Source organism: Tachyglossus aculeatus, chromosome 27 (genome assembly GCF_015852505.1).
Source record: "Tachyglossus aculeatus isolate mTacAcu1 chromosome 27, mTacAcu1.pri, whole genome shotgun sequence".
In the NCBI taxonomy this organism is placed as follows: Eukaryota; Metazoa; Chordata; class Mammalia; order Monotremata; family Tachyglossidae; genus Tachyglossus; species Tachyglossus aculeatus.
Window position 1 is genome coordinate 4,716,590 of NC_052092.1, and position 24,349 is coordinate 4,740,938.

Below are 24,349 nucleotides of genomic sequence, written 5' to 3' on the forward strand. Positions count from 1 at the left end.
TCCAGGCTGGTGCTCTATCCACTATTACTACTACTAATAATAATATTCATTCATTCATTCAATTGTATTTATTAAGCGCTTACTGTGGTGCAGAGCACTGTACTAAGCGCTTGGGAAGTACAAGTTGGCAACACATAGAGACGGTTCCTACCCAACAGCGAGTAATACTGGTATTTGTTAAGCTCTTACTATGTGCCAGGCACTGTTCTAAGCACTGGGATCGATAAAAGGTTGTCAGGTTGGACACAAGTCCATGTCCCATATGGGGTTCACAGTCAATCCCCATTTTACAGATCTGAGGCACAGAGAAGTGAAGTAACCTGCCCAGGGCCACAGAGCAGACAAGTGGCAGAGCCGGAATTAGAACCCAGGTTCTTTTGACTCCCAAGCTGCTCCCTATCCGTTAGGGCTACGCTGCATCTCTAACTCTGATTACTAATGGCCCCTACGATACATTTTTAAGAGATGGTCACTTCTTTTTTCCCTGACAGGCAGTTCAACTCCAACCGCTTGGGTCTCTGAAAGGTTTCCCTCCAGCCTCCACGCTCGCCCCTCAAAAGGTGGGACCCCATTTCCCCAGGCCTTCGCAGGATGCAGTGGCCTGCTCCCTTAGGGCACCAATAACCCCCGCGGCCTCACCTCCATTCCATTCACCGCCCTTAAGGAGGCTCACCTGAAATCACCTCTCCTCCCAGAGGCCTTCCGTGATTAATAATAAGTGCTCACATTACCTTGTATCTACCCCAGCACTTAGAGCAGTGCTTGGCACATAGTAAGCGCTTAACAAAAACCATCATTATTATTGTTATTATGGTAGACACTTGATAAATATGATGGCTTCAAGAAGTGCATTAGTCTTACCTTGGAAAGTCAACTAAACCGGCATATGGTGTTAAGCGCTTAGTACAGTGCTCTGCACGCAGGAAGCACTCAGTAAATATCAGTAATTGATAGAAGAATCTCTCACCCGGAGGGACCCTCTCTCACAGTATTCGATCACCCCAAAGATCGTGGCGTCAATCTTCACCGTCCCGTAGAATTTGGTCAGGTTGTAATAGTCCACCTGGAGCAGCTGCAATGAGATGTGTTGGTTTGCTTATACCAAGAGGTAGTGTGGCCTAGTGGAAAGCGTGCGGCCCTGGGAGTCAGGAGACGCCAGCTCGAGTCCAGGCTCCGCCGCTTGCACGCTTTGTGACTTTGGATAAGTCGCTTCGCTCCCCTGGGCCTCTGTTCCCTCCTCTGTCAATCAATCAATCAATCAATCATATTTATTGAGCACTTACTGTGTGCAGAGCACTGTACTAATCGCTTGGGAAGTACAAGTTGGCCACATATAGAGACAGTCCCTACCCAACAGTGGGCTCAGTTGGAGTTAAAGTGTCTGGTCTTCTTCTCTCTTGTACCATCAGCCCCACAGAGGGGCAGTGACTGGGCCAGATCTGATTAGCGCAGGAATAAGCACGTGATAGGTACCAAATAAACACCACTATTATTTCCGTGCTCCTCAAGTCTTAGTAATAGTAGTAGTACAAAGTCCTCATGCACTATGACACTCACCAGAATAAGTCATACTCCAGGGACCCCAACCCCACATTCATCTGGAAGAATGGGAAGCTATTCAGCGACAAGCCAGGACGGGGTAATAAGTTCCCCAAGCTTCTTATGCCTCCCAGAGTGGGGTTGGTGTGGAGGAAGGGACTCTACTGTACATTCACCAGGCCCCTAACCACCCATCAGTCAGTGATGTTTACTGAGGGTATTTATTGAGTCCCCTCTCAGGGTCGCACCTGGAGAGTTTCCAGTCCTCTACCAGTCTCGGCTACGGGAGGGAGAGTCAAGCAGAGGACTACCCATTCCATTCCTAGCTTGGCTAGTGAGTGGCAGGCAATCTGCTACAAGTCAAAACTCACCTATTCTGGGCAGCAGCGGCATGGGAGAGTCGAGGGTGGAGACTCAAGTTTACTGTGCGGAAGGAGGCAATGGTAAACCACTTCCATATTTTTACCAGGAAAACTATGGATACACTACCAGAACGATTGCAGGTGGAAGTGGGGCGTTTTGGGAGAGATGTGTCCGTGGCATCGTTATGGGTCGGAGACAACTTGACAGCAAAAGACAAGTCTTGGAAGTCAGTTGGTCCACTGACCTAAAAGGACTACGGGAAATTTCAGGCCCTCGATACCCCACTATCATTCCAGACTCCCGAGTCAGACATCCTGTAAGATGTCGATACTGAGTGTCGATAATGCGCAGTCGGGCATCTTCAAAGACTACTAAGCTTCTTTAATCCATCTGGTGAGCACACATACCTTGTTCAGGGCTATCTTTTGCTTCTCGCTGAAGTTACCGTCGTATTTGAGATCTTTCAAGATCACGATCTGCGAAAAAGAGCCGGTGAACTGTAAGTGCCACGAGGGTGGGGATTGTATACAATAGGAGCATAGAATGAGGGCTTACTGTGAGCAGGAAACCGGACTCGGAACATGGGCAAAATGGGCAGAGTAGGGAAGCAGCATGGTCTAGCTTGGGAGTCAGAGGACATGGGTTCTAATCCCGGCTCTGCCGCATGTCTGTTGTGTGACCTTGGGCGAGTCACTTCATTTCTCTGCGACTCAGTCACCTCATCTGGAAAATGGGGATGAAGATTGTGAGCCTCAAGTAGGAGAGGGACTGTGTCCAACCTGATTACCTTGTAACTACTGCAGTGCTTAAAACAGTGCTTGGCGTAGAGTAAGGTTTAAACAAATATCACAATTACTATTATTACTACAGAGATAGTACACATGGCCCCTGCCCTTGGGGAGCTAACCATCTACTGGGTACAGAGCACCATACATATGAAGTGCTTACTTGGGAGAATGCCGTAAAGTTAGTAAATCCAATTCCTGCCCTTTAGGAGTTTACAGTCTAACGTGTGCAGACGGCTGGACTCAGTGCGTGGCTAAAAAGGATAGAGTTAGCTCTGAAAGTACAATCCAGAGGGGGAAATGGGTATTAAAGTAAATAACAGGAGGAAGAAATGATGTATATAAGATATACCCCGGAGGAGGGAGAAGGAGGGCATAGATAATAATAATAATTGTGGTATTTAAGCACTTACTCTGTGCCAGACATTGTACCGAGCGCTGGGATTGATACAAGCCAGTCAGTCAGTCATATTTATTGAGCTCTTACTGTGTGCAGAGCACTGTATGAAGTGCTTAGGAGAGTACAATATGACAGTAAACATTCACTCATTCAATTGTATTTATTGAGCGCTTACTGTGTGCAGAGCACTGTACTAAGCGCTTGGGAAGTACAAATTGGCAACGTATAGAGACGATCCCTACCCAACAGCGGGCTCACAGTCTAGAAGAGGGAAACAGGCAACAAAACAAAACATATTAACAAAATAAAATAAATAGAATAGTAAATATGTACAAGAGTAAATATGTACAAGAGTGCATATGTAAACAGAAACATTCCTGCCCACAGAGAGGTTACAGTCTAGAGGAGCAAGCAAATCGGCTTGGTCACAGCCCCCGTCCCACCTTAAACACCTCCGTGATTTGCTTGGATGGGTGAAACTTATTATAACCTGATAATATGCTTTAGCAAGCTGTTATAGTATTGTTCTCTAGGTTTGGATTGTGCTTTTCTCCACCCCCTTATTAATCCCATGCCATAAGTCGAGACACTTAAATTGCATTTCTCTGTGCCTCAGTTTCCTCATCAGTAAACTGTGGATTAAATATGTGTTCTCCCTCTCACATAGACTAGTAGCCCATGTGGGACAGGGGGGTGGCCTTTCTGCCAAGGATGTCTTTAATATGTTATTTTATTTTGTTAATATGTTGTGCTTTGTTGTCTGTCTCCCCCTTCTAGACTGTGAGCCCGCTGTTGGGTAGGGACCATCTCTATATGTTGCCGACTTGTACTTCCCAAGCGCTTAGTACAGTGCTCTGCACACAGTAAGCGCTCAATAAATACGAATGAATGAATGAATGAATGGGGCTTAATCCCCATTTTTATGGGAGACGTCACTGAGGCCCCGAGAAGTGAAGTGACTTGCCCAAGATTAAACAGCAGACAAGCAGAGGAGCCAAGATTAGAACCCAGGTCCTTCTGACTTTCAGGCCTATCCACTAGGCCATGCTGCTCCTCAACATAGGTGGCAGAGAAATGGTAAAGGGGCTTCTTGAAGGGTATAGATTTGGGAGACTAGATTGAATCAGCCCTGGAGGAGGTGTGGTCCAGAAGAGCTTTGAAAATAGGGAGAGTGGTGGCCAAATGGTGAATACAGAGCTGGGTAGGGGTTAACCCGAGGAGCAGCCCACACCAGCTGGCCTGGACAGGGGCCCAGTGCCAGTTTCGGAGGTGGGCCAGGCTGTGGGCACAGTCTAGGGGTCCAGGGCAGAGGAGGCCGGACACCCCGCGGCCCATCAGGTCCGAAGACGATGCTCCCATGCAGCTGGGGCTGGCCTAACCACTCCGCCTTCACCGGCCGCCAAGGGCCACTAACCTTTTTGTCATATTTGCCTTGTCGCAGCCTCGGGGCCGTATCACGCCTCTTGTCGTCGTCGATCTGTACAGAGAAAAAGACGCTTTTCATCCGGGGAAAATAACACGTCTGCCCACCCGGCCGAGAGAGAACCGCTTTGGGGCCAGGCCTGTGGTTGGGCGGCCGACATTCGTCTCTCCGGCTCGCCGCCGTTGCGGGTCACATATGAGGAGCCCCAGGGGCGTGTGTGGCAAGCGAAGGCCAGGACTCAAACATCTCAGTGGCCAAATGACCAGCGACCCTCAATATTCTAGCACAGGAGGGAGGCAGGTTGGCCTGAAGGAAAGAGCTTTCCTCATCCTGGCTCTGCCACTGGCCTGCCGCGTGACCTCAGGTAAGTCATTTAGGACTCAGTTTCCTCATCTGTAAAACGGGGATCAAATTCACTCAGTTGTACTTATTGAGCATTTACCGTGTGCAGAGCACAGTACTAAGCACTTGGAAAGTACAATTCGGCAACAATTTGGGTAGAGACAATCCCTCCCCAACAACAGGCTCACAGTCTAGAAGGGGGGAGACAAACAACCAAACAAAAACAAGTAGACAGGCGTCAATAGTGTCAATATAAATAAATAGATCAAATAACCACTCTCCCTCCCTTTTAGGTTCAAAGAAACCCACGCGGGACAGAGACTGTTGGAGCTGAGTCGTTCATCTCCACCCTACTACTTAGTAAGCAATTTTTAAAAATTTTATTTTTTCTGTGGTATTTCTGAAGCACTTACTACATGCCAGGCAGTGTACTAAGTGCTAGGGTAGATACAAGCCAATCAGATTGGCTTAGAGAGCAGCGTGGCTCAGTGGAAAGAGCACGGGCTTTGGAGTCAATGGTTGTGGGTTCAAACCCGGCTCTGCCAATTGTCAGCTGTATGACCTTGGGCAAGTCACTTAACTTCTCTGGGCCTCAGTTCCCTCATCTGTAAAATGGGGGTTGACTGTGAGCCCCCCGTGGGACAACCTGATCACCTTGTAACCCCCCAGCGCTTAGAACAGTGCTTTGCGCATAGTAAGCGCTTAATAAGTCCCATCATCATCATCATCATCATTGGACACCGTCCATGTCCATATTCCAGGGTCCATAAGCCATGGGGCTCACGGTCTTAATCTCCATTTTACAGATGAGGTAACAGGCACAGAGAAGTGAAGTGACATGCCCAAGACAAGTGGCAGAGCCAGGATTAGAAGCTAGGTCCTTCTGACGCCGCTGCTCTGTCCACTACACCGCACTTTACTGTGTAGAGTTTAATCAGTTTCTATCATCATTACAGTCCTGACAGCTCTGTGGAACTCATTCCCACTTGGTTTTGTGGTCAGAATCAAAGGTATTTATTGAGCGCTTGCAGGGTGGAGGACACTGTATTGGGCACTTGGAAGAGGGCAGTATAATGGAGTTGGTGGACAAGATACCTGCCCTTGAGGAGCTTTCAATTTAGTTGGGGAGACAGATGCTAGAATAAATTACACTCTGCCATAGAGGAGCAGCTTGGTCTAGTGGATAGAGCACAGGCTTGGGAGTCAGAAGGTCGTGGATTTTAACTGAAGCTCCACCACTTGTCTGCTGTATGACCTTAGGCAAGTCACTTCGCTTCTCTGTGCCTCAGTTCCCTCATCTGTAAAATGGGGATTAAGACTGTGAGCCCTACGTAGGATAGGGGCTGTGTCCAACCCAAATATCTTGTATGTACCCCAGCGCTTAGAACAGTGCCTGGCACATAGTAAGCGCTTAACAAATACCATAATAATAACTATTATTATTATTGTTTTCTCTCTCTGTATTGTACTTTAATGTCTGTCTCCCCATCTAGACTGTACACTCCTTGTGGGCAGGGATTGGGTTAGGGTTCCCGTGCTCTGCACCCAGTAATAATAATAATAATATGATGGCATTTGTTAAGCGCTTTGTGCCAAGCACTGTTCTAAGCACCGGGGCAGATACAAGGACATCAGGTTGTCCCACATGGGGGGCTCTCAATCTTAATCCCCATTTTACAGATGAGGTAACAGAGGCACAGAGAAGTGAAGTGACTTACCCAAAGTCACCCAGCTGACAAGTGGCGGAGCCGGGATTAGAACCCACAAACTCTGACTCCCAAGCCCGGCCTCTTGTCACTGAGCCATGCTGCTTCCCAGTAAACACTCAGTCAAAGCCAAACCCCAAGAAATCCCGTCTCCCAGGGCTCCCCCAGGCCTTACCTTCAGGCTGATGTGGTTGGACTCGTTGGTCTCCAGGGCGAGGATCTTCTCAGGGGGAATATGGGACCATTTCTTCTGGCGCAGTTCGTGATCCCGACGGTACTTCCTGGGGAACAAGGACAGCTGCTCTCCTGGATCCCAGGGCAGGCACTGTGGTCTAGTGGGAAGGGCCCGGGACTGCAGATTGAGAGACTGAGGCCAAGTCACACAGCCTCTCCAAGCTGTAGTTTCCTCCTCTGTACAACGGGGCGAGAGCTTCACTGTCCCTCCCTCTTAGGTTGGAACTGGAACTATTTCTGACCTGACTGTCTTGTATTAGCCCAGTGCATAGCATACTTATTAATAAATACCATAATTATTATTAATGTGCTCCATCAGCCCCCAGAACTCCCCTCTGAGAGAATTGGAGAAGCTCAGAATGTGGACTCCAAGCCTTTCTCCGTAACTGGGGAGGTGCAGTAGGGCTTGACGGGCTTGGGGAAACCAGTTGGGATCAAGAGAGGTGCCCCCAATAGTCCGGTTGATTCAAGGACAGATCCTTGTGACTGGGACAGAGGAAATTTACATCCAATTCGCAAATGCGACTAGATCGGACATCAAATCGCCAGCCCCTTGGGAAGACAGGAGGAGACTTCAGAGTGCTGTCAGCAAACTGGATATGAGGGTCTTTAAATGTGAAGAAAATTTGGAGATTAGAGAGTGGGCAGAAAGCATAAGGGAGAGAAAGCGAGGGAGAAGTTGAGGAAAGAGGAAAAGCGGCCAGAGGAGAAGGACTGGGAGAGAGGAGGAGAAGGAAAGGGAGAAGGAAGGGGAGAAAGGAAGAGAGAGGAAGACAGAGGAAGAGAGACAAGGAAGAAAGGGGAAGAGAGAGAGGGAGTATGATTCTAACAAAGATTCTCTTGGTTTTAGTTATTTCTTTCTACCATATAGGTATTTCATGTAGCCCTGATATTCCGGGGGTTTTTTTTGGTTTTGATATGGGTTTTGGGGGGGAGGGGGGAGGGGTTGATGGTATTTGTTAAATGGTTTCTATATACCAAGTACTATACTGAGCACTGGGGCAGATACGAGATAATCAGGTCGGACACAGTCCCCGTCCCGTAAGAGGCTCCCAGTCTAAGGGGAGGGAGAACAGGAGCACAGCCCGGATGCCCAGCACTTAGAACAGGGCTTTGCACATAGTAAGTGCTTAATAAATGCCATCATTACTATTATGTCACAATTCGGGACTATGCATAAGTTGGACTCAGCACCCCCAGGCAGAGATCTCAGAACGGTGACTCGAAAACGGGCAGACACAGAAAGCAGGAAGCCTCAAGTGTGGAGGATTTGGAAGGGAGAGAAAGGGTCAACTTGACCTAAGGGTTTGAGGTCCCCCTCCCCACTCTCAGATGGAAAACAAAGCAGCAACTGTAGCCTACTTCAATCCTACCCTGGGGGCTGCTGGGAAGGGTCAATCAATCGTATTTATTGAGCGCTTACTGTGTGCAGAGCACTGTACTAAGGAGGGTGGCCATACCAGATCATCAGCAGAGCAATCAGCAGGACGAGAAACACAGCTCCCGTCAGGGCAAAGGTCACAATCATCAGGAAGGGAAGGCCTGTGGGAAGGAAGAAAAAAAAGGCCAGTTGCCCAGGGAACTAAGGGAGGAGTGACTCCGGATTTCTCCATTAATGCACGACACCCTAATTGCGTCAACCCCCACCCTGCACCCCTCAAGTATTTTAGTCCCCTTCTCAGCATTCACTCCCATGTGGATATTTTTATCTGTTCATCTATTAAGTTCTACATGTATGTTGTGCATTCCATTAGTCAACTATTTCATCTAGGTGCCACTTTCTGTCGTATCCTTCCTCCCGCTTCCCCTATTTGTCGATAACCTCCGCCTCCCCCATTTGACAGACGAGCTCCCTGAGGGCTTGAGAGTTTGTGTTTTGTTCCTGTGACAGTAGTAGGAATGGCATTTTATGGAACTCCTACTTGGGAAATACAGAACAAAGTGACTCCGTTCCCTGCCCATAGGGAGTTTACACTTTTAAGCCTCTACATTGGCTCTGTACCCTTTAAGCACTTGATATTCACCCCCACAGCACTACTGGACGAATCCATAATTTACTGATTCAAATTAACGCCTGTCTCCCCCTCTAGATTGTAAGCTCTTTGTGGGCAAGGAACATGTCGAACAACTCTGTTGTATTGGACTCACCCAAGCGCTTAATCCGGGGTTCTGCACCCAGTAAGTGTTTAGTTAATACCACTGATCGGTCGATTGGCAGTTGGTAGACAGCACGCTCCGTTATGGGCAGGGAACATGCCTGCTAATTCTGTCGTATCGTACTCTCTGAAGCGCTTAGTACAGTGCTCTGTACATAATAAGCACTCAATAAATGCCACTGATTGATGGGTGGCTAGGGTCCTGGTGAATGTGCAATAGGGTCCCTTCCTCCACACCAACCCCCTTCTGCCGGGGGCGTAAGATGCTTGGGGAACTTCTTACCCTGTCCTGGCTTGTCGCTGGGTAGCTTCCCCTTCTTCCAGATGAATGTTGGGTTGGGGTCCCTGGGGTACGACTTATTCTGGTGAGTGTCATAGTGCATGAGGACTTTGTACTGCGGCAGAGGAAAAGACACTTAGTCGGCCTCCTATTTGTCTTTCTCCTTCCTTCCCTGGCATCATCGATACAGGCCCGACCAGCCCCCCTGAATCCCTGAATCGACCCCCGGCATCGAGGCATCTCTGACTCCTCGAAGACCGTCTCGCCCTCCCTCTCTGATATCACCGGGGTGGGAGGGGGGCATCGTCAGGAGCCCTTCAGACCCCATCCCATCCTCCTCCTTCCATCCCTACCCCCCCCTTGGTCCGATTCTAACTCGACTGCCGGGAGTCGGGCGACCTGGGTTCTAGTCCCGGCTCTGCCGCTCGCCCTATGTGTGACCTCGGGCGACTCACGGGGCCTCGCTTTCCCCCTCCATAAAATGGGGAGAAGCTACCTGCTCTCCCTACCTTTCCCACTTTGGGCCCCACAGGGGTCAGGGGCCGTGTCCGCCCTGATTATTTCAAACAGACCGCAGCATTTAGCATGTAGTAAGTGCTTTAATGAACACCATCACTGTAATTATTATTTTATGGGAGAGGTGACCTGGCAAAGTCAGTGGGCTGTCGGCAGGGGAGCCCAGAAGTTTGGATAGTTCTTTCCTAATCTGGGAAAGCAGCGGGTCCAGAGGCCCCTTCACCCAAGGGTGGGATGGCACCTACGTTATTATTGTCCACCGAAGTGTACAGAAGGGTTATGTTACTGTCCACATCCCCAAATTCATCCACCGTCACAGGACCTAGTGCCCCTGGAGGGAAAAAAAATTAGAAGAACTTACTGGACGAAGCCCCCAGTTTGCCAAGAAAGCAGATGAAAAGCCTAGCAGGAAAGCAGCATAGCCTAGTGGAAAGAGCCTGGCCCTGGAAGTCACAGGATCTGGGTTCTAATTCCGACATTCCACCACTTATGTGTTCTGTGACCTCGAGCAAGTCACTTCTCTGGGCCTCAGTTACCTCATCTGTAAAATGGGGATTAAATCCATGAGCCCCATGTGGGACATGGAATGTGTCCAACCTTGTAACTACCCCAGCGTTTAGAACATTGTCTGGCACATAGTAAGCACTTAACAAATACCATTAAAAAAAAAAAGCTAGACTCCCTCCACTTCTAGAGCAGAGGGATGGTCTGGAAGTTTCTAGAGCAGGAAGCTGCTCACTCCTCATCCCCTTCACCCTCAAGGGGAAGCCCAGAGGCCATATCGGGCTCCTCGAGCAGTTTTGCCAGAGGTATTTATGGGCTGGACTCAAAATCAAACGGCCAGCTCTCAGATCAGTGGCCGACATCCAAGAAGAGACCCTCAAGCAAACACCTCAGACTGACTATAAGCTCTCTGAGGGCAGGGAACATATCTACTGGCTCTGTTATATTGGATTCTCCCAAGCTCTTCGTACAGTGCTCTGCACAGAGTAAGCGTTCAACAAATACCACCGATTGACCCACAGCACCTGTATATATGTATATATGTTTGTACATATTTATTACTCTATTTTACTTGTACATATCTATTCTATTTATTTTATTTTGTTAGTATGTTTGGTTTTGTTCTCTGTCTCCCCCTTTTAGACTGTGAGCCCACTGTTGGGCAGGGACTGTCTCTATATGTTGCCAATTTGTACTTCCCAAGCACTTAGTACAGTGCTCTGCACAGAGTAAGCGTTCAACAAATACCACCGATTGACCCACAGCACCTGTATATATGTATATATGTTTGTACATATTTATTACTCTATTTTACTTGTACATATCTATTCTATTTATTTTATTTTGTTAGTATGTTTGGTTTTGTTCCCTGTCTCCCCCTTTTAGACTGTGAGCCCACTGTTGGGCAGGGACTGTCTCTATATGTTGCCAATTTGTACTTCCCAAGCTCTTAGAACAGTGCTCTGCACACAGTAAGCGCTCAATAAATACGATTGATGATGATGATGATGATGACCTCCGGAACGTCTGGGCCCAGAGCCGCCTACCTTGGAAAGTGAGGTTCCGGAAGAGGCGGCGAAAGTTGAAGTCCAGAGTCTCCTTGTTTTGGAGCAGTTTCTTCAATATGTGACCAAAGAGCAGGACACCATCTAGGTAAGCCACTGCGAACTCATCCTTGAGCTGGACAGAGCAGGAAAAAATCGGGGGAGTTGTCAGGAAGGCCGTGTCTGCAAGGCGAAAGCCCCGTCTCCCTCTCATCCCAGTCGGGAAGGCTTCGGGGTGGGAATCACACTCGGGAACGGAAAATGTGGGGGGTCACTAGAAGAGGGTGGTGGGACTACAGCGGAAAAGACTGACGCAGGTCATTGAAGACTAACCCTCCATGTTTTGAGCCCAAACACTCTCCCTTTGTGTCTCTCTCGCTTGTCTCTTTCTGTCTCTGTCTCTCTCTCTCTTTCCCCTGCCAACCAGTTATACCTTGAGCCTCAGAGGTGGGGGAATGTGTCCATCTGGATGGGATTTATCAGTTCTGCATCTGTCACTCAATCAGAAGAGCCTCACTTAATTCATTTAACCAAATTTGGTTCAGTTGGATTCGAGGAGTAGTGTGGGCCTAGAAGTCAGAGGAGCTGGGTTCTAATCCTGGCTCTGCCACCTGGCCTCGAGCAAATCACTTAACTTCTCTGTGCCTCAGTTCCCTCATCTGCAGAGTGGGGATTCGAAACCTGTTCTCCCTCCCAGTTAGACTTAGCCCCAGGTGGGATCTGAACCCATTCTTGGGTAGGGACCATCTCTATACGTTGCCAACTTGTGCTTCCCAAGCGCTTAGTACAGTGCTCTGCACAAAGTAAGCGCTCAATAAATACGATTGAATGAATGAATGATCTTTTATCTACCCCAGCTCTTGGTGCAATGTCTGACACAGAATAAGCATTTAAAAAATACCACACATAGTCATTATTAGTATGTTTCTCTCCCTGCCCCCCGGGATGGCTGTGTTGGGGAGGGAGGGGTAAGGCAGTGAGGAAAGAGATTTCTGCTCCCTTTCCTCTCTCCAAACAGAGATCAGGATTAGAACTCACAGCTTCAGGCTTTCGGTCTCTCACGTAGCCCCTGGTCCACATCATCTAAGCCCATGGTTCAAACCAGAGTAGCAGAATCGATTTCTCTGGATCCAGTAACTTGCTAAATTATGCTGCTACAGATTCTAGGACCACTGATCATCATCATCATCATCATCATCAATCGTATTTATTGAGCGCTTACTATGTGCAGAGCACTGTACTAAGCGCTTGGGAAGTACAAATTGGCAATATATAGAGACAGTCCCTACCCAACAATGGGCTCACATTCTAAAAGGGGAGACAGAGAACAAAACCAACCATATTAACAAAATAAAATAAATAGAATAGATATGTACAAGTAAAATAAATAAATAAATAAATAAATAGAGTAATAAATATGTACAAACATATATACAGGTGTTTTGGGGTAGGGAAGGAGGTAAGATGGGGGGATGGAGAGGGGGATGAGGGGGAGAGGAAGGAAGGGGCTCAGTCTGGGAAGGCCTCCTGGAGGAGGTGAGCTCTCAGCAGGGCCTTGACATAACAGACTGATGACGTAACAGAGTCAAGTCTGGCGTAGTGGCTAGAGCCCAGAAAGATCACGGGTTCTAATCCCGGCTCTGTCACTTGGGGACTGTGTGATCTTGGTCAAGTCGCTTCACTTCTCTGTACCTCAGTTCCCTCATCTGTAAAATGGGGATTGAGACTGGGAGCCCCATGTGGGACAGGGACTGTGTCCAACCGATTTGCCTATATCCACCCCAGTGCTTAGTACAGTGCCTGGCACACAGTATGCCCTTAACAAATACCGCAGTTATCACTATTATTATGATTAGGATTTTTAGAAACATAGATGGTTGGAGAGGGGGCCAACAACTGACTTTTAGATGACCTCAAGGAGCAGGGCCCGGGAGTCAAAAGGACTTGGGTTCTAATCCCGGCTCCATCATTTATCTGTTGGGTGACCCTGGGCAAGTCATTTAACTTCTCTGTGCCTCAGTTACCTCGTCCAAAGAAAGGGGTTGAAGACTGTGAACCTTACGTGGGACACAGACTGTGGCCAACCCGATTACTGACTGTGTCCAACCTGCTGACTCTACCCCAGCACTTAGTACAGTGCCTGGAACGTAGTAAGCTCTTAACTAATGCCATTTAAAAAAAACTAAAAAAGAGCAGACAAGAAATAAATTCTTTCCCAGCATTTAGCATACCGCTCCGCACACCCAGTAAACACTGAATACATACTATTACTACTACTGCTAGGGAGGATGGTTACCAGGAAGGATCCATGAGGATAGTCCTCTCCGAAGGTATAATTATCCGGTGGTGGTGGCAGCGTCAGTACCAGGACGTTGTGCATGTAATTGGCGGACTTGTTTAGGTTCTCAAAATACTTGCTGCTGCTACAACAACAACAAAAACAGGAGCCTTAGGGAAAACAGAACAGCCCCCAAAATCAACCCATGGTATTTATTGAGTGTGTACTGTGTAGTCCATGTCCCACATGGGGCTCACAGTCTTAATCCCCATTTTACAGATGAGGTCACAGAGGCCCAGAGAAGTTAAAAGTGACTTGCCCAAGGTCACACAGCAGACAAGTGGCGGAGCTGGGATTAGAACCCAGGTCCTTCCGATTCCCACTCTCCATTAGACTCTATCTACTAGGCCACTTAAGTCCACACCTCTAATTTTAATGGCAAGACTGTGAGCTCCTTGTGAGCGGGTAGCGTATCTACCAACTCTGATGGGTTGGACTCTCGCGAGCGCTTGGTACAGTCCTCTCCACTCAGGAAGTGCTCAATAAATACTATCGATTGATTGAGGTGGGCCAACCCTAGCACGTGACCTCTGACCCCACACCCCCCCGCACGCTTGCTCCAGTGCTGTTGCATTTCGTCCTCCCCACCCCCCGAGGTGCGTATGAACGCTCGCGCCCTGATGGAGCAAGGAGAAATTTAACTAGCGGACACAAAAGCTTCCGTGTCGGCATCGGGATCAGACCGAGGACGGGCCCCTGGCCCCCGCTTGCAATCCCTGGCCCCCCGAGAAGGGGAGAGCGGGGGAAGCCCCGGGGTAATATTGACCTGAAGAGATCCACGAGAATGATGATGATGTTTTCATCTACTTGCCGTCCCCCGACGATCTCAGACACGGTCTCAGGGGTGCCGCACATGATGATCACTGGAGTAGACAGAGACACACGGAGAGGTTTGGATGTGCCCTGGTGACACCACACTAACTTGAGATCGTTGATGCCCGGGGTGGGGTGGAGGGGGAGGACTTGGTGGGTAAGGGGAGGGCAGGTAAGGTGGCCAGGTGTCATTTGGTCCACATGCCTTCTTCGTCACCATAAGAATAAGCAGTGGGGGGAGAGCGCTCTCAGCATCTCACCATTACTCTTCCGGGTCTGATCCATCAGGAAAGCCTGGAACTGCTCCTCGTTCCTTAAGACCTCCTTGAATTCGAGGATCCCCGAGAAATAGGTGACTCCGGCTTCCAGGGCATTGAGGTACCTGGGAAGAGAGCGGGCAGAGGCTGAGCAGGACGGCCCATCCACGCCGGAACGCGGGTCAGGGTTCAGGGATCACCCGGCCTCCCTGGGCCCGAGGAAAGGTCTGGGTCACCCCCAGCCACTCGGGTGGGCTTCGGGGAGAGGAGGGATTCGTCTGGTTGGACAAGGAAGGCCGGTCTGCTCAGCCGCGGCAAAAAAGAACCGGACTCTGAGAAGACCCCAAAGTCCCAGAAATAGTCGTAGTGGTGCTGGTAGTACGAAGCAGCATGGTGTAATAATAATAATAATAATAATAATAATAATGATGGTATTTGTTAAGCGCTTACTATGTGCAAAGCACTGTTCTAAGCGCCGGGGGGATACAAGGTGATCAGGTGTAGCAGCTAGAGCACAGGCCTAGGAGTCAGAAGGTCATGAGTTCTAATCCTGGCTCCGCCACTTGTCTGCTGTGTCACCTTGGGCAAGCCACTTCTCTTCCCCCCCGCCTTACCTCCTACCCCTCCCCACAGCACCTGTATATATGTATATATGTTTGTATATATTTAAGCGCTTAGTACAGTGCTCTGCATACAGTAAGAGCTCAATAAATACGATTGATGATGATGATTACTCTATTTTACTTGTACATATTTATTCTATTTATTTTATTTGGTTTATATGTTTTGTTTTGTTGTCTTTCTCCCCCTTCTAGACTGGGAGCCCGCTGTTGGGTAGGGACCGTCTCTATATGTTGCAAACGTGTACTTCCCAAGTGCTTAGTACAGTGCTCTGCACTGTAAGTGCTCTGCTCTTAGTACGTGCTCAATAAATACGATTGAATGAATGAATGAATGGGCCTCAGTTCCCTCATCTGTAAAATGGGGATTGAGACTGTGAACCCCATGTGAGACAGGGATTGTATCCAACCTGATTTGCTTATGTCCACCCAAGCGCTTAGTACAGTGCCTGGCACATAGTAAGTGCTTAAAAAATACCTTTATTATTGTTATTATTTGTTCTCACCCAAACGGTTGGTCGAGTAGTCAATCAATTGTATTTATTGAGCGCCTACTGTGTGCAGAGCACTGTACTGAGCACTTGGGAGAGTACAATATAATAAGCAGACACATTCCCTGCCCACAATTAGTTTACAGTCTAGAGTTTGCCACATGCAGGAAGTGCTCAATAAATACCATTGATTGAGTGGGAACTAGCATGGCCTAGTGGATAGAGCATGGGCCCTGGGAGTCAGAAGGCTTTGGGTTCTAATCCTGGCTCCGCCACTTGTCTGCTGTGTGACCTTGGGCAAGTCACCTCACTTCTCTGGGCCTCAGTTCCCCCATCTGTAAAATGGGGATTAAGACCGTAAGCCCCGCGTGGAACGTGGACTGTGTCCAACCTGATTAGCTTGTGTCTACTTCAGCGCTTAGTTCCGTGGCTGGCACATAGTAAGAGCTTAACAAAGACCATGGAAAAAAACGGAAGAGGAAACTGAGCAATTTGGAAGCAATTTAGCAGGAAGAAAGCGGAGCCCTGCAGCTCTCCGAGACCAGCCAGTAGGGATTTCGGGGGAGCTTCTCACCAGAAACAGTCCTCGGAAAGATTCAGGTTTTTATACACGTAGGAGGTTTTCCAGGGGGTGGTTTTGAAGGGCAGGTTGGACATTTTCCAGAAGTCCACTAGAAAGTTGGCGAGCTTCCGGGCCGGAGTCATCAATCGGGTCAAGGTCTCTTTGAAGTCACACGACAAGCCGAAACTTCCCGCTGAAATCGTAGGCAAGTCCAGTTCCATGTCCAGGCTGAAGAGACACATTCAGAGGTTGCAGCCGATTTCCCCACTGCTGTAAACTACATGCCCTGCGTGTATAGATACTGGAGAGTTACAAAGATTTACTTATATATATGTCTCCCTCTCTAGTTTGGAAACTCCTTGTGGGCAGGGAACAGTTCTACCAACTCTGTTGTATTGGAGTCCCCCAAGCGCTTAGCACAGTGCTCCGCATACAGTTAACGCTCAATATATACCACTGATTGATTGTAAACATGATAACAATGAGCAACTGGATAAAAGGGATATACAAACTGGATATCCAAAAGGGCTGAGGATGGATGTAAATTCATCTTCAGGTGCCAGGCTGCAGTCTCGTCAGATTTGAAACAGCATGACTTAGTGGATAGAGCACAGGCCTGGGATTCAGAAGGCCTTGGGTTCTAATCTGGGCTCCACCACTTGTCTGTTGTGTGACCTTGGGTAAGTTACTTTACTTCTCTGGGCCTCAGTTACCTCATCTGGAAAATGGGGATTAAGACTGTGGAGCCCTATGTGGGACAGGGACTGTATCCAACCAATCTACTCTGCATCTCCCCCAGTGCTTAGTACAGTGCCTGGCACATAGTACTTATCAAATACCACAGTTATTATTATTATTATTATTTGGGGAAGGAGGGATGCCGGCTTCCCAAGGTAACGTGACATCACACGTAACTTGTGAGGACCCGACTCCGCAGATGACCCCAGGGGCCATCGCCTTGAGCCCCCTCGCCCACCTGGGCCTGGGTGGAGCGGGAAGGAAGCAGGGTCTTGGGCCACCCCCGCTGAACAAAGCCATGGCAGGCCTCTCAAATGCTACCCATTTGCCCATGCTCCAAATGGCTTCTGCTTTCGGGCCAAAGAGCCGTAGAAACCTGCTACCCCCTCTTTTCTCTTCCGGGAAGGCTGAGTCAGTGCCTCAGTCTCCCCGGCACTGGGTCTTATGCCCAGGAGCCCGATCACTGATTTTCAGGGAGGAGGGCAGGACCTTAGGGAAGAGGGGAACTCCGTGCATTTCCATAGAAGCAATTCCATTCCTCCCTTCATCCCTCGGACTTACTCTGGGCAACCCCAGGCACCACACCCTTGGAGACACCATCCATCTTGTGGGCGGGACTCCGGGCAGTTGCTGTGGGGAGACGGGGAGTGAGTGAGGAGCCCACATCACCAGTGCCCCAGTTGAGCTGGGGGGTGATGGAGGGTGCAGGAAACCGGGGCCCCGGCTCTGGGCCACGTGGGGTTCCCCTGAAGCTGCTTGGGAGACCAGCCTGGTTTCTGGGGGCCCACTCTGGTCCATAGACACTCCTAGGGGGTATTATAAACCACACCAGGCCAGGAAAAGACCATGGCCCGGAGACCGAAAAACCTTAGCCTCCAGAGGTGGTCGCTGGCCTGGATATCCACCAAAGATGCTCCAAGTAGGGACTCCAGCTCAGAGGGGTGCAGCCAGGGGGGAAGCCCAGACCCTCCCTCCCCAGGCCCAAGCCCCCTCTCCTCCGGCCCCACAGGGGCAAGCTTGGCGAGGCGGGGTGGGCCTAGCCCCCGCGTTGCCCGTTTTCGGACACTTACTACATCTGGAAGGTGGCATAGGTGCACGAGGGTCCCATGAGAGCGCAGCCCATCTTCTTTCCCTTCTGGAGGAGGGGCAGGAGGAGAACACATCACGGTCAGTAGCCGGACACCAACCCCAACCCTCCCAAAGCCCCGAGTCGGGTGGGCGGCGGAGAGAAACGATGGAAGCCAGGCTGAGGGGCCCAATGGGAGCTTCTGGGGAGGGGGCTTCCCCTTGGCTCTTGGGGTGGCTTTTGATCAGCCCCCCCCATTCCTCCTGTCTGATTCCGAGAGCCCTGAGGAGGCCATCGGGGTGGCAGGATATATGAAGTGATTGCAGCCAAGCCAGGGGCTCGGTGACCCATAGGAAAGCAGCTTGGGAGAGGAACCTTCTCCGCAAGGAATCAAGAGACACCAGTTTTTCCCATGAATACTTCGCATAATCACACAAAAGGTGAATGTTGGTTTGTTTATGCAAAACACCCCCTTCTGAAGAAACCTCCCCCCAAGGAATCCAGGGACCCCAGTTTTCCCCATGAATCGGGGCCCTCTAAAATGCCTGTTGATAGAACTCTCCGTCTAACAAAGTTTTTACCGCAGAGGGTTAAACACCAATATAGCTTTTTTCATCCGGTTGTTGGGGGGCTGGGGCTAGCTCAGTCGATAAAGTTGGGGTCATGGGTTTGAGTCCCATGTAGGGCAAGATTCTAGGTCCAAATCTGTCATTTTTAAATTTATATTAATGTCTGCTTCCCCCTCTAGGCTGTAAGCGCGTTGTGGTCAGGGAATGTGACTGTTTATTGCCATATCGTACTCTCCCAAGTGCCAGAGAATGAATGAATCTGGTCCGAACTTTGACCCCAGACACATTGACAGATTCCACAAGGACCTCCTTGATTTGTATTTTCTATGTCTATCAGTCTTGTCTGAAGGCGAATTGTCTGAGAAGCAGAATTTGGGGAGGACGTTAAGCCCGTCTTATTGCTGAAAACATTTTCTGGCTTCTTGGAGCAGGCGGGAACAGGATGCAAACTTTCCATTGGGAAGGGTCAGATGTGTTTTTTTCTTTTCTTCAATAGTATTTGTAAAGTGCTTACTATGTGCCAGGCACTTTACTCAGCGCTGGGGTAGGTGCATTGGAAACAGTGCGTTTCCCACATGGAGCTCACAGTCTTCACCCCCATTTTACAGGGGAGGTGCGTGAGGCACAGAGAAGTTGTGACTTGCCCGAGGTCACACAGCACTCAAACAGCTGGAATCTTACCAGGATTCCCTTGATCAGATCCAGGCCCTCACATGTACTGGAGCGGCAGTCGGTCGACTTGTAGATCGGGCTTTCAGACTCGAAGAAGGAGGCGTTGACTTTCACGTCGAGGCCTGCAGTTCGGAAAGGGGATAAAACAAGGAAGCTTCCATCACCGGATTCAGCCGCAGCTGGTCTCTAGTCCTCGATGAGCCAGGAGAGAGTGAGAGCGCGAGCACACACAAAACACACACCCTGCTCCCCTGATACCAGCCAAGAAGATGACAGTATATGACACAAGATAATCAGGTCAGACCCAATCCCTGTCCCACGTGGGACTCTCTCCTTCCTTCTTTCCTCTCCCCCTCATCCCCCTCTCCATCCCCCCATCTTACCTCCTTCCCTTCCCCACAGCACCTGTGTATATGTTTGTACATATTTATTACTCTATTTATTTATTTATTTATTTTACTTGTACATATCTATTCTATTTATTTTATTTTGTTAGTATGTTTGGTTTTGTTCTCTGTCTCCCCCTTTTAGACTGTGAGCCCACTATTGGGTAGGGACTGTCTCTATATGTTGCCAACTTGTACTTCCCAAGCGCTTAGTACAGTGCTCTGCACACAGTAAGCACTCAATAAATACAATTGATGATGATGATGATGATGATGACTCCCAGCCTAAGAGGGAGGGACAACTGTTATTTCACCCCTATTTTACAGAGTCAGTCAATCGAATTTATTGTGTGCTTATTGTGTGCAAAGCACTGTACTAAGTGCTTGGGAGAGTATAATATAGCAATTTAACAGACACATTCCCCGCCCACAGTGAGCTTAAGAGAAGGAAACTGAGGCACAGAGAAATTAAACGATTCACCCAAGGTCGCACAGCAGGCAAGCAGCAGGTCCAGGATCGGAAACCAGACTCCCTGCTCTGTGCTGTACTAGATTACCCTCCCCAGTTCCAAACTGCCAAGCGATGCTACAGTTCCCCTGTCCTTAAAAGGGATATTCTGAGTTGTCCCAGAAGTCGGGACCCGTAGGCTTATATTCTTTAAACATTTGAAACGTCGCTTGTGTATCTTTCAGGGTCCACCGATCAAGAGGAGATTTGTGGCATGCCACCTGAATAGTATCCTAGGGGTCCAGATTTGTAGGACATCTTGACAAAGCCCTGGCAACGCAAGCCCTGATTATGCTACACTTCCTTGATTGCCCACAAATTCCTGGTCAATCATTCAATCGTATTTATTGAGCGCTTACTGTGTGCAGGGCACTGTACTAAGCGCTTGGGAAGTACAAGTTGGCAACATACAGAGACGGTCCCTACCCAACAGCGGGCTCACAGTCTAGAAGAGGGAGACAGAGAACAAAACCAAACATAGTAACAAAATAAAATAAGTAGAATAGATATGTACAAGTAAAATCAATCAATCAATCGTATTTATTGAGCGCTTACGGTGTGCAGAGCACTGTACAGCACTGGTCAGCAACAAGGGGCTCCTCCGGCCTGCTTCTGAGGTGGCAGTAGCCATCCTGTTTGTGGTGCTTACTGGTTTTGCCTTTCTTCCTCCCCCCATCAGCACAGTTGTGTGAAGTCTCAATCTCCTATCTGCTGCAGGAGACTTTTAGGGGTGTGGGATGAGGGAGGGATTGGGGTCCTAGCTGCTCCTCCCTTGGGAATCACCCCCAATTCACTCCCATGGCTCAGCTCCCCTCTAGACTGTGAGCTCACTGTGGGCAGGGAGTGTGTTGACTGTTATATTGTACTCTCCCAAGCGCTTAGTACAGTATTCTGCACATAGTAAGCGCTCAGTAAGTATGAGGATTTACTGACTGACTCTTTGAGGTCAGTGAAGTCTACAGGCAGGAGTCCCGTGAACTGGAATCAGCAGAGCTGGGGCCTGGCCTCAGTTTTGCTATTTGGCCCCTTGAGGGTGCCTTGGGCAAGTCACTGAACCTCTCTGGGCCTCTCTTTCTCCATCTGTAAAACAGGGACCATGATAATAATTTAAGGCTACCACTCCCTACCTCGCTCAGAGGTTTGGGAGACAAAATGAGATAGATCAATTCATGATAATGACATTTTTTAACACCCTCTTTATGTGCCAAGCCCTGTGTTAAATACAGTTATAAGATGATCTACTCTAAATGGTAAGCTCGTTATGGGCAGGGAATGCATCTGTTTATTACTATATTGTACTCTCCCAAGGGCTTAGTACAGTGCTTTGCACACAGTAAGCGCTCAATACATACAATTGAATGAATGAATATACAAAGCAGGTCCTTTGTGCTGCCTTGCCTTTCTTTGGTCACAAAGTAGCAGCAAGAAACACACACACACCCCGTCCCCACAAAACCCAGGCCCCCAACAGAATTTGTTTCTATTTCTGAGTCCTATTTCTTTAACACAATCCCACCCTCCCTGAGATCTGATCGGTTTCTAGGCTCTGAATAATCATCATCATCATCATGTGGTATTTATTGAGCACTTACTGTGTGCAGAACACTGTACTAAGCAGCCGGCAGAGATTCAGTGAAGACAGAGCAGAGATTGCTGTAGTAAGGAGGAGGCTAGACCAATAGTAATAATAATAATAATGGTATTTGGCGCTTATTCTGTGCCAAGCACTGTTCTAAGCACTGGGGTAGATGCAAGGGTTATCAGGTTGTCCCACATGGGGAGCACAGTCTTAATCCCCTTTTACAGATGCGGTATCTGCAGCACAGAGAAGTTAAGTGACTTAAAGTCACACAGCTGACAAGCGGCAGAGCCAGTATTTATCCAGGGTCTACTACATGCATCATCATCATCATCATCAATCGTATTTACTGAGCGCTTACTATGTGCAGAGCACTGTACTAAGCGCTTGGGAAGTACAAATTGGCAACATCTAGAGACAGTCCCTACCCAACAGTGGGCTCACAGTCTAAAAGGGGGAGACAGAGAACAAAACCAAACATACTAACAAAATAAAATAAATAGAATAGATATGTACAAATAAAATAAATAAATAAATAGAGTAATAAATATGTACAAACATATATACATATATACAGGTGCTGTGGGGAAGGGAAGGAGGTAAGATGGGGGGATGGAGAGCACTGTACTAAGCAGCTGGCAGAGATTCAGTGAGGACAGATCAGAGATGCTCTAGTAAGAAGGAAGCTAGACCAGTAGCATTTATTGAGCGCTTACTATGTACACTGCACTGTAGTGAATGCCTGGGAGAAGGAGCTAGAGTTGGCAGGTAGATTCCTGTCCTCGAGGAGCTTTCGGTGTTGTGTGTGAAGAGCTTTCACTGTACTGAGCATTTGGGAAATTACAGTGGAATGAGTAAAGATGACTCCTGCCTTCAAGGTGCTGATAGTCTACGGTGTGCAGAGCAGTGGACTGAGCACTTGGCATAGCTCACTACAGTCAGTAAACATAATTCCTGTCTTCAGGATCTTACAGACGACTGTTGTGCGGAGCACTGGATGAAAGGACCAAAGCGGTAGGTAGACATAATCCCTGCCCTCCGGGAGCTTACTTTATGTCGGGGAGGGAGTCTGGTGGGGCATCTTCAGCCCCCTCACTTCCAGCCTGGGGACCTGATTTGGCGCCTAATAATAATAATATTAATTGCGGTATTTGTAAAGCGCTATGTGCCTGGCACTGTATAAAGCAGTGTATATAGCTATAATTCTGTTTATTCTGATGGTGTTGACACCTGTCTGCTTGTTTTGTTTTGTTGTTTGTCTCCCCCTTCTAGACTGTAAGCCCGTTGTTGGGTAGGGACCGTCTCTATATGTTGCCAACTTGTGCTTTCCAAGCGCTTAATAATAATAATGATGGCATTTATTAAGCACTTACTATGTGCAAAGCACTGTTCTAAGTGCTGGGGAGGCTACAAGGTGATCAGGCTGCCCCACAGGGGGCTCACAGTCTTCATCCCCATTTTACAGATGAGGTAACTGAGGTCCAGAGAATAATAATAATAATAATGACATTTATTAAGCACTTACTATGTGCAGAGCACTGTTCTAAGTGCTGGGGAAGTTACAAGGTGATTAGGTTGTCCCACAGGGGGCTCACAGTCTTAATCCCCATTTTACAGATGAGGGAACTGAGGCACAGAGAAGTTAAGTGACTTGCCCAGAGTCACATAGCTGACAATTGGTGGAGCTGGGATTTGAACCCATGACCTCTGACTCCAAAGCCCGTGATCTTTCCATTGAGCCACGCTGCTCCTCTTGTACAGTGCTCTGCTTGTACTTGCTTAGTACAGTGCTCTGCATACAGCAAGCACTCAATAAATACGATTGAATGAATGAAATACATTCAAGATAATTGGGTTGGACACAATCCCCTTCCAATGTGGGGCTCACGGTCTGAATCCCCACTTTACGGATCATCATCATCATCATCATCAATCGTATTTATTGAGCGCTTACTATGTGCAGAGCACTGTACTAAGCGCTTGGGAAGTACAAATTGGCAACATATATTTATTTTATTTGTACATATCTATTCCATTTATTTTATTTTGTTAGTATGTTTGGTTTTGTTCTCTGTCTCCCCCTTTTAGACTGTGAGCCCACTGTTGGGTAGGGACTGTCTCTATATGTTGCCAACTTGTACTTCCCAAGCGCTTAGTACAGTGCTCTGCACATAGTAAGCGCTCAATAAATACGATTGATGATGATGATGATATAGAGACAGTCCCTACCCAACAGTGGGCTCACAGTCTAAAAGGGGGAGACAGGGAACAAAACCAAACATACTAACAAAATAAAATAAATAGAATAGATATGTACAAATAAAATAAATAAATAAATAGAGTAATAAATATGTACAAACATATATGCAGGCATACATATATACGGATGAGGACACCGAGACCCAAAGAAGTGAAGTAACTTGCAGAGAAGACAAGAAGCAGAGGCAGGATTAGAACCC

At 48.3% G+C, this 24,349-nt stretch overlaps 1 protein-coding gene and 1 pseudogene across 2 annotated transcripts in view; one reads left to right on the top strand and one right to left on the bottom strand.

Moving 5' to 3' along the window:
- The window catches only part of GUCY2C (guanylate cyclase 2C), a 52,806-nt gene that overhangs the window by 26,643 nt on the left and 1,814 nt on the right, over window positions 1-24,349 (bottom strand). The window contains exons 2-16 of one of the 2 annotated variants that reach the window (XM_038767855.1): window positions 19,427-19,539; window positions 18,181-18,245; window positions 17,672-17,740; window positions 16,385-16,600; window positions 14,703-14,824; window positions 14,396-14,492; window positions 13,588-13,714; window positions 11,295-11,427; window positions 9,990-10,075; window positions 9,232-9,343; window positions 8,253-8,334; window positions 6,734-6,839; window positions 4,502-4,564; window positions 2,310-2,378; window positions 968-1,072 (exon numbers count right to left, since the gene is read on the bottom strand). In XM_038767855.1, the coding sequence (XP_038623783.1) occupies window positions 968-1,072; window positions 2,310-2,378; window positions 4,502-4,564; window positions 6,734-6,839; window positions 8,253-8,334; window positions 9,232-9,343; window positions 9,990-10,075; window positions 11,295-11,427; window positions 13,588-13,714; window positions 14,396-14,492; window positions 14,703-14,824; window positions 16,385-16,600; window positions 17,672-17,740; window positions 18,181-18,245; window positions 19,427-19,539 (1,565 nt within the window). The remainder of the gene's footprint in view (window positions 1-967; window positions 1,073-2,309; window positions 2,379-4,501; window positions 4,565-6,733; window positions 6,840-8,252; window positions 8,335-9,231; window positions 9,344-9,989; window positions 10,076-11,294; window positions 11,428-13,587; window positions 13,715-14,395; window positions 14,493-14,702; window positions 14,825-16,384; window positions 16,601-17,671; window positions 17,741-18,180; window positions 18,246-19,426; window positions 19,540-24,349) is intronic. The other variant, XM_038767856.1, reaches the window with a different exon arrangement.
- On the top strand, window positions 1,770-1,900 carry LOC119946649 (annotated as a pseudogene).